We start from the raw sequence: 15,177 nt of genomic DNA on the forward strand, positions 1-15,177 counted from the left end.
CGCGTAGGGCTCTGTGCTGACTGCCGGCTCAGAGCCTGGAGCCTGTTTCAGAGTCTGTGACTCCCTCTCTCTCTGACCCTCCCCTGCTCACGCTGTCTCTCTCTCTCTCTCCTAGAAATAAATATAAAACATTAAAAAAAAAAGAAAAGAAATCTAAGGGGAATTCACAAAGTACTACTACTAAAAGGAACAAAACCAAGCTAGCTGACTCCCAAACAAAGCACTACGCCTCTGTCACCACCCATATGAAGGGTTCCCTCATGCCTTCACTAAAATGAAACACAGTTATAAAATCATAGGTTTATATTTTTGCCATTTATTTTTAAAATCTTATTCAAAATATTAAATAATACAATTTCAGATATGAAAAATTACTGCCATAAAACAGTTCAGATGTATTTCCATTGTGCTCCCCTTCCTAGTCAGGACAGTAAATTGTCCACCCGAAAGAAATGGTGGATTGCCCCGCTTCCTCCATCTTTACGCACAGCTCATGCCCACTGGCTCACCCAGGCTTTCACAGTGGGTGTTTAACATATATTAGGGGTTATGTCTTCTAAAAAGTTGCAGTGACACTTGTGAATCAACCATGGTTCAAATCACATATCTACATATCGATTAATTCTTTATTATAGAAAGGGTAAAACGAAATACAGTAAATAATTTCCAGTTGTTGTGAAAAAGAAAACAGAAGAAAAGAAGACAAGTACTGGAGAGAAAAAGTCAGTGTACACATATATCCTCTATGTATACAAACAACTTCACTCAGGTATAATTTTAATTTGAAAGGCCTAGATGCAGAATTTTTTAAGTGCTAATGGCCCCTAAGATTTATTCAAACTTACTATAAAGTAATAAACAAAGTAAAAAAATCAGATATAATTTTAAACTCTGCTCCTTGCTGTGAAGCTTGGAGGAACCCGTGCTATAATCAATTGCTGACTGAAAGCAACTGTATGTGTATTTAATATTTTGCCACAATTTCCACCTCTAAATTTTATTCAGTAATTCAAGCCAAAATATGGTATCTCTATAACATTTTATCTATGTCCACTGCAAACCGCAGTCTCTCTCTAGTGCCAGAATTTCTAGAGATATTTATTAATGTGTTACCTAAAACTGTGGTCAGATTGAACAATATCATTATCTTAAATTATGTTTAAATTATCCAAAAATATCCAAAGCGATTTTCCTGGAAGAAAGAAATGTTACTTATATGCCAAGCACTATTATACATACCCTTGTAAATTAACAGTTTGGGAGCACAAAAATATGTGCTTAAGAAACAGGATTTGGATGGCAGAAAGAGAATCTGAGCCAGCAGTACCAGATACGTTAGGATTTAGTTACAAGGTTGGGATCTTATAAAACGAGTATTACTAATACTTCCAGAAGAAGTACAATGAAGATATCTAAAACAAAACTAACAGATAACGCTTAGCTCCACATTATGGACACCTGATTGAATTTACCTCTAAAAGTGTAGATAAAAAATTATATACTCCTTGTTTGTGACATTTCATTTCGAAAGCACCAAGGCAAAATAAAGAGAGACCCACCTCTCATTTTAAGTACCAACTGCCTATGGCAAACATCTGCACAATATTATATAAAAAAGTCAAGCAAATAAAATTACATAAGAAGCAAACTCAAATCACAGTGCTTTAAAAAATATAATCATTGGTTATCTTCAGCGAAGGCATTGCCTCATTAACATTCTGGTCTAGACGATGATATTCCACTGTTTTGGAACAAAGACCATCACGCCATTTCCTGCTCTGAACCAGAAGGAAAATCTGGAAAAAAATAAAATAAAATAAAATAAAATAAATTAGATGTGCAAAAAACAAAGTGGAGGATATGCTAAAAATTTGTATAACAAGCGCACTCTCTCTCCTAGGTTCCCAAATATGAAAAATAAAACAACAAAAGAACTCTCATTTTTCATCTTGTAAACAAAGTTAAACAGTTCTTCTCAAATTTTGATGTACAGGGTGCTTGCTAAAGACTGATTCCTGTGTTCTGTCTGTGGAGATGAGTTAATAGATCACACTGGAGCCCAGGAGCCCACATGTTTAACAAGTCCCTTAGGTATTTAGAACAGAGATGGCCTAACATTCAACACTGGGATAGACTATCAGAGGCATTCTAATTAAACATGTAGGTGAGCCTGGATGGCTCAGTTAAGCATCTAACTTTGGCTCAGGTCATGATCTCACAGTTCACGGGTTTGAGCCCCACATCAGGCTCGGTGCTGACAGCTCGGAGCCTGGAGCCTGCTTCGGATTCTGAGTCTCCCTTTCTCTCTGCCCCTCCCCCACTTGTAATCTGTCTCTCTCTCTCTCAAAAATAAATAAAAATTAAAATAATAATAAACATGTAATAGTTTTATAACAAGGAAAAAAGTTATTAAAATATCATTAAGTTCAATGCTTAATTAAAAGTACTAAATTAACTATCTTTCTCCACATGTATTCCCACTGAAGTAGCAATGCTAACTTTAGACATAATACCTGTTTTTTAGTTTTTGCTTTTAAATGTTTATTTATTTTTGAGACAGAGTGCGAACAAGGGAGGGGCAGAGAGAGAGGGAGACACAGAATCTGAAATAGGCTCCAGGCTCTGAGCTGTCAGCACAGAACCCAATGCGGGGCTCAAACCCACAAACCGTGAGATCATGACCTGACCCAAAGTCAGATGCTTAACCGACTGAGCCACCCAGGCGCCCCAATACCTGTTTTTTAAAAACCACTGGGCTTTGGTTTTGCTTATTAAAGAACAATTTGACTTTTTTCAGAAGGATACAAGGTAAAGCATTCTGTCTGTAATTTGTTAAAATACACCACAGATTTATACTGATTAGACATTTTGATATTTTACTATCAATTTAAACTTCACTCAAAAAGAAAACAATTCTGAATCATCAAAAACATCTGTAAGAAATATAGCGAGACAATAAAAGACAATTAGAGGGGTTGAAAACCCCAAACTTACCTTCCTTTTGTTGTGATACGTAATGTAAACAACAGCAATACAAAAAGCAAAAATAAGGAGATGAAAAAAGAAATGACTATCTTCTTCTTCAATATTTGAGGATGGGGTCTTAAAAGATCTCACTGACTGTTCAATTTCCATGTAGTTCCTGTTTTCTTCCAGAGCCTCACTGGACTCATCGTCCCTGGGGCTGGTGGTCCAGTCATAGTCTGGTTCTCCATAGTCTCCATTGTCCAGAGTGTCTTTGGCGGTAGATGGAGAACTATTGATCGTAAGAAGATCCTCCTCCTCTATGCTGGGATCTTCATTGTTATCTGTCTCCTCTTGTGACAGGGAAGTAGTAGGTGAGGGATGAGGGGCCACAGATGCCCCTCCACCTTTCTCTGTACTAGTTGTGGGACGGAGAGTGGTGCTGACTTGGGAGACAGAAAGTCTGGTTTGGTTTTCATGTGTTAAAGCACTCATATTTGGAGCAGAAACACGTGTCTGGAGTATAGTTTGGCTTGACAAATCAGTCTGCTGTACAGCTAAAATGGTGAATAAAAAACATTAAACTGAAATCTCCAACTTTATCTCTATCAAGCAAGAAGCATATTTGCCTAAATTTTTCACTAAGCATTTTTGTTTTGCCAAATCCCTCTTTCTCTTGAGAATTTGTTAATAGCCGGCCATCAGTCACCTTTCTTCTTAGTCAATTATTCATCAGGTAATAACTCTTCAGCCAGAAAGTAACAACTACATTACAAAGCCTGTATATATTACATAGCCTGTCACCAAAAGAAAAAGGAAAGAACAGAGAGGGATGACGGTAGGTCACAATGGTGAAATCCACACAGAGCTTTTATCCATCCTCTGTTTTCATTTCACAAAGAGTAAAGGACTTCAGTAATCCTTGCCCAGACTGCACCTCATCCCTAGAACAGAAAGATCGGTGGCTGGGTCACCAATCTAGCTCAAGTGGGTCACAAACCAGATATGGAATGTGAACCTTAATATTTTCAATACAACAAATTTAAGAGAAGTTATAAGCAAGCTGTAGGTAGCATTTCTAAATGATACTAGAACCAAAAGACCTCCTCTCCCAATTTTTTTTTTTAAGTATTCTTAGGAAGAAGGAAGGGAGAACTCCTAAAGGGGAAGAAATGGAAATTGGAAACGTGAAAACTAAATGTGAACTGAAGTTTTCACGATTGGGGAAGGCAATCCAGGTATGGGAATAACACCAAATACATACAAGCTCTTATTTCACTATACTCCTACCTACTCAGTGTGGTTTACTAAAGTATTTTAAATTATTTACAGAACTAACTTTATACAGCAAAAGTTCAGAAGAATCCCTGCTGAAATTTAACAGTGTCTCTAATTTATAAGCTAATACAGCACCTGTTGAAGAACTTCAAGAATATCCATTATACTTGTAAAAAAAAAAAAAAAAAGAACAGTCACATGAGATCTAAAAATACACAGTTCCAATTTTAGGATCCTATTTTAAAATCTATCAAATAATAGTATTTTATAGGGGTAAAATTAAACCAAATCATTCCTGGGTTTTCACAAACGTGTGCATGCACAGAAATTAACAATCTAACAGACCGCTCTCTGTTCGAACATGTAATACCTGAATACATGAATACACTCCGGTTTGTGTATCATAGTTGATACCTATTTTGTATAGAAAAAATAAGTTTAAATAAGACCAGAGTCTTGAAAATACAAATTACCACAACTCACCAGGTATGAAATACATCATTTGAATTCCCCTATAAACATTAAGGAAAGTGAAAAGAAAAAAAAAAAACATTAAGGAAAGTGAATCCTTTACTTTAAAACTGCCAAAAAATTAATTCACAGATCCTACCAAATGTTTAAAGAAGAATTCTCACCAATTCTACAGAATCTCCTCCAGAGAATAGGAGGGAACATTGTCCAATTCATTTTTTGAAGCTAGTATTATTATCCTGATACCAAAACCAAAAACACTACATAAAAAGAAAACTACAGACTGATATTTTTCATGAACACAGCTGCCAAAGTCCTTAGCAAAATGTTAGCAAATAGAAACTAGTAATATATAAAAAGAATGATATTCCATGAACAGCGAGAGTTATTCTAGCAATGAGAAACTGATTCAATATACAAAAATCAATCAATGCAATCCACCAAATTAACAAGCTAAATGAACTTTCATCTGAGTCTCCTATCTTCTACAAAACTTAACTGTGGAACACAGGGGCACCTGGCTGGCTCAGTCAGTGGAGCATGTGACTCTTGATGTCAGGGTCATGAATTCAAGCCACACAGTGGGTGTACAGATTATTTAAAAAATAATAACAGTAATAATAAATAAATAAAAATAAAAATGGATCACAAATTTAAAAGTAAAATGCAAAACTATAAAACTTGTAGAAAAAGACAAAGGAAAAAAAATCTTTGGAATCCAGGACTAAGCACAAATTTGTAGACCTGACACCAAAACCACAGTACATAAAAGAAAAAATCCATAAACTGGATTCTATAAAAATGAAAAACTTTTGCTCCACAGGAGGATAAAAAGATAAACTACACAATGGGTGAAATATTTGTAAGGTCCAACCTAACAAAGGAAGAGTATCCAGGATACACAAAGAAATCTGAAAACTCAGGGCACCTGGGCAGCTCAGTTGGTTAAGTGTCTTAATTTGGCTCAGGTCACAACCTCACGGTACATGAGTTCAAGCCTTGCACTGGGCTCTGTGCTGCCAGCTCAGAGCCTGGAGCCTGCTTCAGATTCTGTGTCTCCTTCCCTCTCTGCCCCTCCCTTGCTCCCACTATCTCTCTCATTCTCTCTCTCTCTCTCTCTCTCAAAAATAACATTAAAAAATTAATAAAGAAAAAGAAATCTGAAAACTCAAAGAGGAAAAAGGAAACAATCCAATTAGAAAACAGGCAACAGACACAGAGGCACATTTCACCAAAGAGAATAAACAGATGGCAAACAAGCACATGAAAAAATATTAGCAACTAAGAAAATGCAAATTAAAACCACAATAAAGATAATCACTGCACACCTATCAGAATGACAGTAAAATAAAAGTAATGACAACACCAAATATTGGCAAAGATGCAGAAGTTAGATCACTTCTATGTTGCTGGTGCTAAACATAAAATAGGACAACTATGCCAGAAAACAGTTTGGTAGTTTCTTAAAAAAACTAAATATCTAACTACCATATGACCCAGCAATTGCACTCCTGAGCATTTATCCCAAAGAAATGAAATGTTATGATAACACAAAAAATCTGTACATGAAATGTTCACTTCATATTAATCGTAATACGGAAAAACCGGAAACAACCCAGACATCCTTCAAAGGATGAATGGTTAAACAAAGTGTAGTGTGGCTATATGATAATGGAATACTACTCAGCAATACAAAAAGAACAAACAATTGACACATGAAACAACTTGATCAATCTACAGAGAATTATGCTAGGTAAAAAAAAAAAAAGCCAATTCCAAAAAGTTATATACCATACAATTCCATTTATAGCACATTCTCAAAATGACAAAATTAAAGAAATAACAGATTAGTGGTTGCCAGGATTTCAGGAGAGAGTAGGGAAAGAAAGGACCTGGGAGTGAATATAAAGAGGCAATATGAGAGGTTGATGGAAATGTTCTTTATCTTGACTGTATCCTGACTATGATATTGAACTGCAGTTTCCTAAGATGTTACCACTAGGGAAATTGGGGAAAGGGGATACAGGATCTGTATTATTTCTTACAATTACAAGCAAATCTACTATTATTTCAAAATAAAAAGTTTTAAAAATGCATTTTACTTGCCACTCAAAAAAAAAAAAAAAAAACTTGCTCTACCTACAGCCAACATTTCAGTTAATGGCAATTCCTTTCTTCTAGTTATTCCAGAAAAAAACCTGGAATCATCAGGTTCTTAATACCCCACAACAAATCTGTTACCCTACCTTCAAAGTGTATGTAAAATCTGAAGACTTTTCACCTTTTAACTGGTACTGCCTCGTCCAAGCCACTGTCATCTCACCTGGCTTATTACGTTAGCCTTCTAAATAATCTGCCCACTTCTACCCTAGCTCCTACTGTCCACTCTCAACACAACAGCTCTAGTCATCCTGTAAAAACTTAAGTTCAATGATGTTACTTCTCTGCTTAAAACCCTGAGAGCTCTCCATCTCTCAAAAGTAAAATTCAAAGTCTTGGTAATAGCCTACAAGATCCTACAGGATCTGGCACCTCAATCTCATCTCTTACTAATCTCCCAGACTCCTCTATCCAGGCTGCCTAGTTAACAGATAGCAATCAATTTTTATAGAATATGCTCTTGACCCAATTCTCACCACAAACCCTACACCACTTCCCAACTAGTATCTTTGCACCTATCACGCCCTCTAAAAAGCCTTTCCCACAGTTTTCAGCCAGGCAAAACCCACTCATTGTCCCAAGGGTATCACCAAAGTTAACCTACTTGTTGTTGTAACTCCAAAACCTACCACCATGTAGGAGCACAATTAATAAGTATTGTTCAAAGAGTAAAAAGTTGGAAATAACACACAGAAAACAAACGAAAAATTCATCTGAAATATTTGATGCAAGTTTGATCAACCTCCTGGACCTCCACTCCTTCAAATCAGAGAAAATGATCTAGTCAGAAATGAAGGGTATGCAGAACAAAGTGAGAACTCTTGACTTTATGAATTTATGGTTGAGCTTCTACAATCATATACAGTACTTTAGACTTCTAAGTGTTCCATTTCTGGCCTTTCTTACTTGATATTACCTCCCTAGTTAAAACAACATTTTAAAAATAACTTTCTACATTTAATTCTCTTCTATGGGTCCCTTCAATGAACTTTTTTTTTTTAATATTTTTATTTATTTCTAGGAGAGAGAGAGAGAGAGAGCGTAAGCAGGGGAGGGTAAGAGAGAGAGGGAGTCACAGACTGAAACAGGTTCCAGGCTCTGAGCTGGCAGTCAGCACAGAGCCCGACGCGGGCTCAAACCCACGAACCGCGAGATCATGACCTAAGCGAAAGTTGGACGCTCAACCGACTAAGCCACCCAGGCGCCCCTCAAAAAACGGTCTTAATAGCATGGCAAGACTTAATCAGAAGCTGTCATTCAGTAATCCAAAATAATGCTTACATTAATTTTTTTAGATTTTGTTGAAATAAAAATGTAAAACTTTAAAATCCTTACAGATTGCCAAGAATATATCTGAGCATTGAAATTTTAAGAAACCTAATGTAGAACAAGTTGGAATAAATCTCATGGAGTCACTTTCTAACTTTCTACGCTTGTTTGATTTTTGGAACTCAACGCCTCCTATCTAGACTACAATTTTTGTATTACAAGAGTAATTACTTTGAAATCACTCTATCCTAAGGCAGCATGCTTACAAAAAACACTTATATTACCCAAAGCTTTACAAATGCTATGCTGTACTAAAATGTATCACTTAAATTAATTTAAGTTATTTTCAGTAGGGAATAATATGAATTTTAAATTGATACAGAGACTTTATGAAAAAAGGAAAATATTACCTAAAACGTCCAAATATGGTTGGAGCAATATTTATGAGGCTCTAATAAATAAAAACAAAGACAGGAGACACCTTAATATTCCACACTACCCCCTCACTTGCCCCTCTCCGCAAGATTTTTATCCATCTCTTAAAGGGAAAAGTTGTTCCTGCAACTACAGTTACCAGCTACATATCCCTCAAACTGTATGCCTTAAGCATTTCAGTAAGAAATATAAATGTTTTGGGGCACCTGGGTGGCTCAGTCAGTTTAGCATCTGACTTCAGCTCAGGTCATGATCTCACCGCTAGGGAGTACAAGCTCTGTGTCCAGCTCTGTGCTGACAGCTCAGAGCCTGGAGCCTGCTTCAGATTCTGTCTCCCTCTCTCTCCACCCTTCCCTTGCTCGTGCTCTGTCTCTCTCTCAAAAATAAATAAACATTAAAAAAAAAATACAATTGTTTAAATGTTGTTTTCTTAAGTGATCAAATAACCAAAACAATTATGCTATATAAATACTTTAGAAATAGGAATATCTGCATCGATCAGAGAAATCCTAGTTATATTTCAGTCATTATTAAAGGGCTTTGGGAAAATGGACCTCAGTTCTCCCCCACCGACTTACAAATGCTTCTGGCACACTGGATGTCCCACCCTCAGTGCTGCTGAGGAAACCTAAGGAACTAACCACATCACTACAGTAGAGAAATGTATAGCTAGACAGCCCCTGTTGGCAAGTAAGAAAATGCTATCCCATTCGCAATGTTTTTCATCTGAAAATTCAAAAAAGATTTAAGAAACAAAGCAGGATCGTGTCTTGGCCTGAAAGAAAAAAGAGACTACTAAATAAAATAGTGCTTAATCATCACAAATTCTTATTAATACATTTGTTCCCCTAAGTCTCAGGCCCTAGTTTACAGATTTATTTCTGGTAAAGGCTTCAATATCTTCATTCACAATGTACCATTTCTAAGAAAAGAAATACTTAATCATGCAGCATTATTTACAGATGCCAAGATATGGGGGCTCCTGGGTGGCTCAGTCGGCTGAGCATCCAACCCTTGATTTCAGATCAGGTCAAGATTCCAGGTCATGGGATAGAGTCCCACATCAAGCTCTATGCTGAGCATGAAGCCTGCTTAAGATTCTCTCTCTCCCTGAAGGCAAACCATGAGAGATTCTTGAATGCTGAGAACAAACTGAGGGCTGATGGGGTGGGGCATGGGGGAAGGCACTTGTTGGGATGAGCACTTGGTGTTATATGGAAACCAACGTGACAATAAACTATTTAAGAAAAAAATTAAAAACTAAATTAATCAAGAATGGATACTGAAAAAATAAATAAATATTCTCTCCCTCTTCTCCCCTGTCCCACTCATACTCTCTCTCTAAAAAATAATCATAGCCAAGATATGGAAACAATCTAAACATGATAAATGAACAGATAAAGACTAAGTGGTGTGTGTGTGTGTATATATATATATATGTTACATATATATATGTAACATATATATATACACACAATGGAATATTGCTCAGTTATACACACACAAAATGAAACATGGCATTTGTGACAACCTGGATGGGCCTTGTAGGTATTATGCTAACTGAAATAGGTCAGAGAAAAGACAAATGTCTTATGTTTTTACTTATATGTGTAATAAGAATCAAAACAAAACAAGCAAGCATGCAAACAAGCCCTACTCACAGATACAGAGAAGAGACTGGTGGTTGCCAGTGGAGAGGGGGTTGGAGGTGGGTGAAATGAATGAAGAGCATCAAAAGGTACACACTACCAGTTATAAAATAAGTAAGTCATGAGGATGTAATACGAAGCATGGTGACTACAGTCAATAAGACAGTAATGCATATTTGAAAGTTGCTAAGAGAGTAAATCTTAACAGTTCTCATTACAAGGAAAAAAAAAGTCAGTAGGGTAATGGTAGAGTTAGGTGGTGATCAGTTGCCAGTGTATACAAATATTGAATCATTATGCTGTACACCTGAGACTAACATAATGTTTTATGCCAATCATACCTCAATAAACAAAATCTTTTAAACAAAAAATTTTTAATTTTAAATAAGTTTTTAATTTTAAATTAAAAAATTTTTAATTTTAACTAAAAATTTTTTAATTTTAAATAAAATTTTTTTAATTTTNATGAAACAGTCGTGCCCAGCTAACCTTCTCCTCCTTCTCCTCCTCGTAAGCCCCTCAGGAGCCCGAAGCCCCAGTATTCTGGCTCTTCACCAAGCCCCAGGACCTCCCAGATCTGAGGGATGAAACAGTACTCTAAATAGCGTTCTCCCCTTCACTTTTGCTCTCCAAGATATTCCATCAGCTCAGTCTGGTCACTGCCGCTGCCCACCTCGGTCTTTACCGCTTACCTTACGCGTTCTGGAAGACTCCCACACTCCGCGGCNCCCACCGTGGGAACCTCTCTAGTCCACCACACCTCCTAACCACGGCCACCTCCTCAGCATCTGTTCGCTCTGCCCCCTCATAACTCCTCCCTTCAAGCAATTTTGGAGACCCCACCACCGCCACTCCCTGTGGCAACGCATTCTTCAAGACTGTGTAGACACCACCACCACTCCTCCCTCCACGCCCATCTCCATAGTCTGCTCCCCGGACTCCCGCATCTCTCAACCCTGAATCTCGGGCCTCTCAGAGACCCCACCCCCTTAGCCTCCTTCAGACAGCCTGCTCTCCCTCCTCGGCGCCCAGCGACTCTGCCCTAATTACACATCGCCATCTGCTCCGGACACTCGGAAGTGCCCTTTCGGTGGCCGGGCCTGTCTCTCCGCCCGCGCGGCCCTCCCGCGCCCGCCCTGCCGCCGCGCCCACTTTACCACTGGACAAGGCGGCGGACGCAAGCAGGAGCGCCAGGAACAGCGGCTGTGCCAACCCTCCCGGGACCTGGAGGCCGGGCGAGGACAGCAGTTTCGTTTGCACGGTTCCCCTCATCCTCCTCAAGACAGCAGCGGCCATAACGGACTCCGCCGGGAGCCTGCGCCGTTGCTAGGCTCTACGTCATGACATCAGACACTGCGTAAGGCACCGCGGCCGTCGGCAGGTACGTCCCAACGTGATGACGTCGCAGCCCAAAGAGGCGCTCCGGAAACCGGGTTAAGGAGGAAGGAGAGTAGGAGTTTCAGCAAAGGGCGAGCCCCTCCCAAGCCCCTTTCAGCTTGAGGTTGTAAAGTGTAAACTGTAGAGAGGTTCAGAGAGAGCCTCTCTGTCTGCCACGTGATGGGATACTATACAGCTCATGAAAGTATTTTAAAACATTGAAGCGTTTTTGTTTTAAGATTTTATTTTGGGGGCTTCTGGGTGGTTTAGTCCGTTAAACCTCCGACTTCCAGTTGGATCATAATCTCACAATTCTTTAGTTCCAGACCCACATCCGGCTCTCTGCTGTCAGCACAGAGCCCACTGTGGACGCTCCGTCTCCCTTTCTCTTCCCCACCCCCACCCCGGCCCGCCCCCCCCACTCTCTCACAAAAATGAACTTTTCTAAAAAAAAATTTATTTTTAAGTAATCTCTACACCCAAAGTGGGGCTCGAACTCACAACCCGCAATTAAGAATTGCGTGGTCTACAGACTGAGCCAACCAGAGGCCCCTAAAACATCGTTAAAAGGAAGATCCAACTGGGTAAAAGACTGGTCTGGAAAGGGAAGTAACTGCCTTCCCTCCCTCAAAGGCAAAGGAAACACAAATGTTCGCAGTTGCCGTATCTGGGTTGTGGAATTGTAGGTAAATGTTTTACTTTTTATCTTGTAATTATTTTTTCCTTCAACAAATACTTAGCACCCATTCATATTTCAGTGAACAGCAGTTAACAATCCAAACCACATACCTTTGTGGAGTTGATTTTCTTGTGAGGAAGAGGATAGTGTAAGATAAACACTGTACAATGGGAAAGATATTATGGAGAAAAAGCAGGAAAGCAGGATAGGAAGTATGGTGCAAACAGCTTCCATATTTCCCACAATGAGCTTATGTTACTTTGTAAATTTAATCCTTAAAACCCCCAGCATATGAAAATGCAGGTTTAGAAAGTTCCCTTATGTCCTTGGCACATGCTTTAGTCTGTATGTTCTGCAAATGTTTCTTAAATAAATGTACGCTTGCAGTCGTGGAAGTTCCACTTGATTGATTTCCAGGTGAGTTATTGTGTCATGAAGCAAGACGTTTGCTGTATCCACAGCTTCACCACTCTGATATCCGTGATTCCCGCAGAAGATTGCTATCTTCCAGGGACAAAGCTGAGCTTCCCCTCTAAAGAGAGAAGGGCCCCTGTTCTCCTGAATCTTATTTCCCTTGACATTCATCTGGCCCCAGTGACAGCTCAGAAACACACAAACTCTGTGTTGTTAAGAAAACTAAGAGGTCATTCATGCCCATTTCCCTATGCCCACCACAAACCCGGATAGACTGAATGGTGCCCTTATTGCAAACTTTCCAGGGTATCCAGGATACAAAGTCTTCCCAAATTCCCTTGGAGCTTTTCCTTCTGTGAGTAGAGAAACCATCACTCAGTTTAGTGAATAAGCCCTCGATTCTAGCTTCTGCTTATTGGGGTATTCAGGCATAGGCCTTTTTCTGTAATAAACACACCTTCAATCCTCTCTCCTTTGTCCCCATACCAGAGTGTTTCAATTCTCTTACTAGTGAGATATGAACCCAGGCATTTTGCACAATATTCTGACATGCTGGATTCAATAGGCAGATACTTAATATGTGAGGAGGGAAATATACCCTCAATATTCAGAGGGCCCTTTGTACATTTCAAAATATCAATACTGCACCTGGCATCTGACTGCATGTACCCAACAACCATTATGTCCCAAAGCCTCTAGACAAATTCAAAAGCGCACTTTGAAACAGCTACAGATCCTCATGAACCTGATGAAGACAGTATGACAAATGCTGAGGCAAGCAAGTTTGGGGTAATCAGCTACACAAAAGGTTCAAGTTAACTGTGATACTTGTCTGGCATGGTCACTTCCAAACATCCATAAAAAGGACCTCTACCTGGGGGCACCTGGCTGGTTCAGTCGGAAGAGCATGCAACTCTTGATCTTGGGGTCATAAGTTTTTGCCCCACACTGGGCATGGGGCCTACCTAAAAAAAAAAAAAAAGGAACTCTGCTAAAAACATGTATTACTGGGGTGCCTGGGTGGCTCAGTTAGTTGGGGTCCAACTTCCCCTCAGGTCATGGTCTCACTATTCCCAAGTTCAAGCCCTGCATCAGGCTCTGTGCTTACAGTTCAGAGCCTGGAGCCTGTTTCAGATTCTGTCTGTCTGTCCCTCTCTCTCTCTCTGCCCCTCCCCCACTCACACTCTGTCTCTCTCAAAAATAAAACATTAAAAAAACATATTACTGAAGAGAAAAATGTTCAGTTATTGAAGCTGGATAATGTAACATAGAGTTTACTCTTCTACTTGGTAAATGTTTGAAGTTGACACACTGTCATTTTTTAAAACATAAATATATTGCAGAATTCTATCCATGCCTTTGTAGGATCCCCTGCCCTAGAGTGTGGGAAGGACCTGTCAATATGATGGGCTGTCACTGCTGTGGTTACGTCATTAAATAGCACAGATGACTTTAAGAACTGGAGATTTTCTGGGGCACCTGGGGGACTCAGTCAGTTGAGAGTCCACCTTCGGCTCAGGTCACGATCTCGTGGTTTGTGGGTTTGAGCCCTGTTCCTACTCCTCCCCTGCTCACGCTCTGTCTCTCTCTCTCCAAAATAAATAAGCATTAAAAACAAAAAAATTAAAAAAAAAGAAAAGAATGGAAGATTTCTTCGGAGGGCAGGACCTAATAAGGTGAGCCCTTAAAAGGATTGGGGCAGTTACAAAAGAAGTAAGTCCTGGGGATGTCACGTACAGCATGGTAACTAGAGTTAATAAGACTGTGTACTGTATATTTGAAAGCTGCTAAGAGAGCAGATCTTACAAGTCCCTGTCACAAGGAAAGAGACATTGTATAACTGGTGTGGTGACAGAGGGTGACAGATGTTAATCAGCCTCACTGTAGTGATCGTTTTGCCATATATACAAATATTGAGTCATTATGTTGTACCTCTGAAACTACTGTTTTATGTCAATTATGCCTCAATCAATAAAATTAAAACTTTTAAAAGGGGGGGAAGTATAGCAGGGGCTCTTCGTGGAAGAGATTTCAACTGTGAGAGGGAACCGACAGTAAGGGAATTCTTCCATTCCAGCTGTGAAGATGAGAGGGGACCATCAGCAAGGAAGGTGGGCCAGCAAGGAAACAGGGGCCATTATCCTACAGCCGAAAGGAGCTGAATTCTGCCACAACCATGTGAGTGTGGAAGGGGACCTCAAGCTCCAGACGAGAACACAGTCTGGCAGACATGCTAATTTCAGCAGTGTGAGAATTTCAACAGAGAACCCAGCCATACCATACTGGACTTCTGACCTAGAGACCTGTGAAATGAATACGTGCTGTTCTCAGCAACTATACTTGGGTAATTTGTCATGCAACAATAGAAAACTAAACATCCCCTCTCATACACACACAACATACACACACACAGTGCAAACACAAATGCCAAATGCCCCATGTATTTACACTTTTATTAATATAATAAAGACAACAGAAGGA

At 39.3% G+C, this 15,177-nt stretch overlaps 1 protein-coding gene across 1 annotated transcript; it reads right to left on the reverse strand.

Moving 5' to 3' along the window:
- Positions 1-296: 296 nt before the first annotated feature.
- CUNH5orf15 (chromosome unknown C5orf15 homolog) lies at positions 297-11,562 on the reverse strand. Its single transcript, XM_077768630.1, has 3 exons — positions 11,384-11,562; positions 2,995-3,521; positions 297-1,796 (listed from the first exon to the last, which is right to left on the reverse strand). The coding sequence occupies exons 1-3, from the start codon at positions 11,520-11,522 to the stop codon at positions 1,665-1,667; spliced, it is 798 nt and encodes a 265-aa protein (XP_077624756.1). The 5' UTR covers positions 11,523-11,562; the 3' UTR covers positions 297-1,664.
- Positions 11,563-15,177: the final 3,615 nt, after the last annotated feature.

Source organism: Crocuta crocuta, unplaced genomic scaffold, assembly GCF_008692635.1.
Source record: "Crocuta crocuta isolate KB4526 unplaced genomic scaffold, BGI_CrCroc_1.0 scaffold64, whole genome shotgun sequence".
Classification (NCBI taxonomy): Eukaryota; Metazoa; Chordata; class Mammalia; order Carnivora; family Hyaenidae; genus Crocuta; species Crocuta crocuta.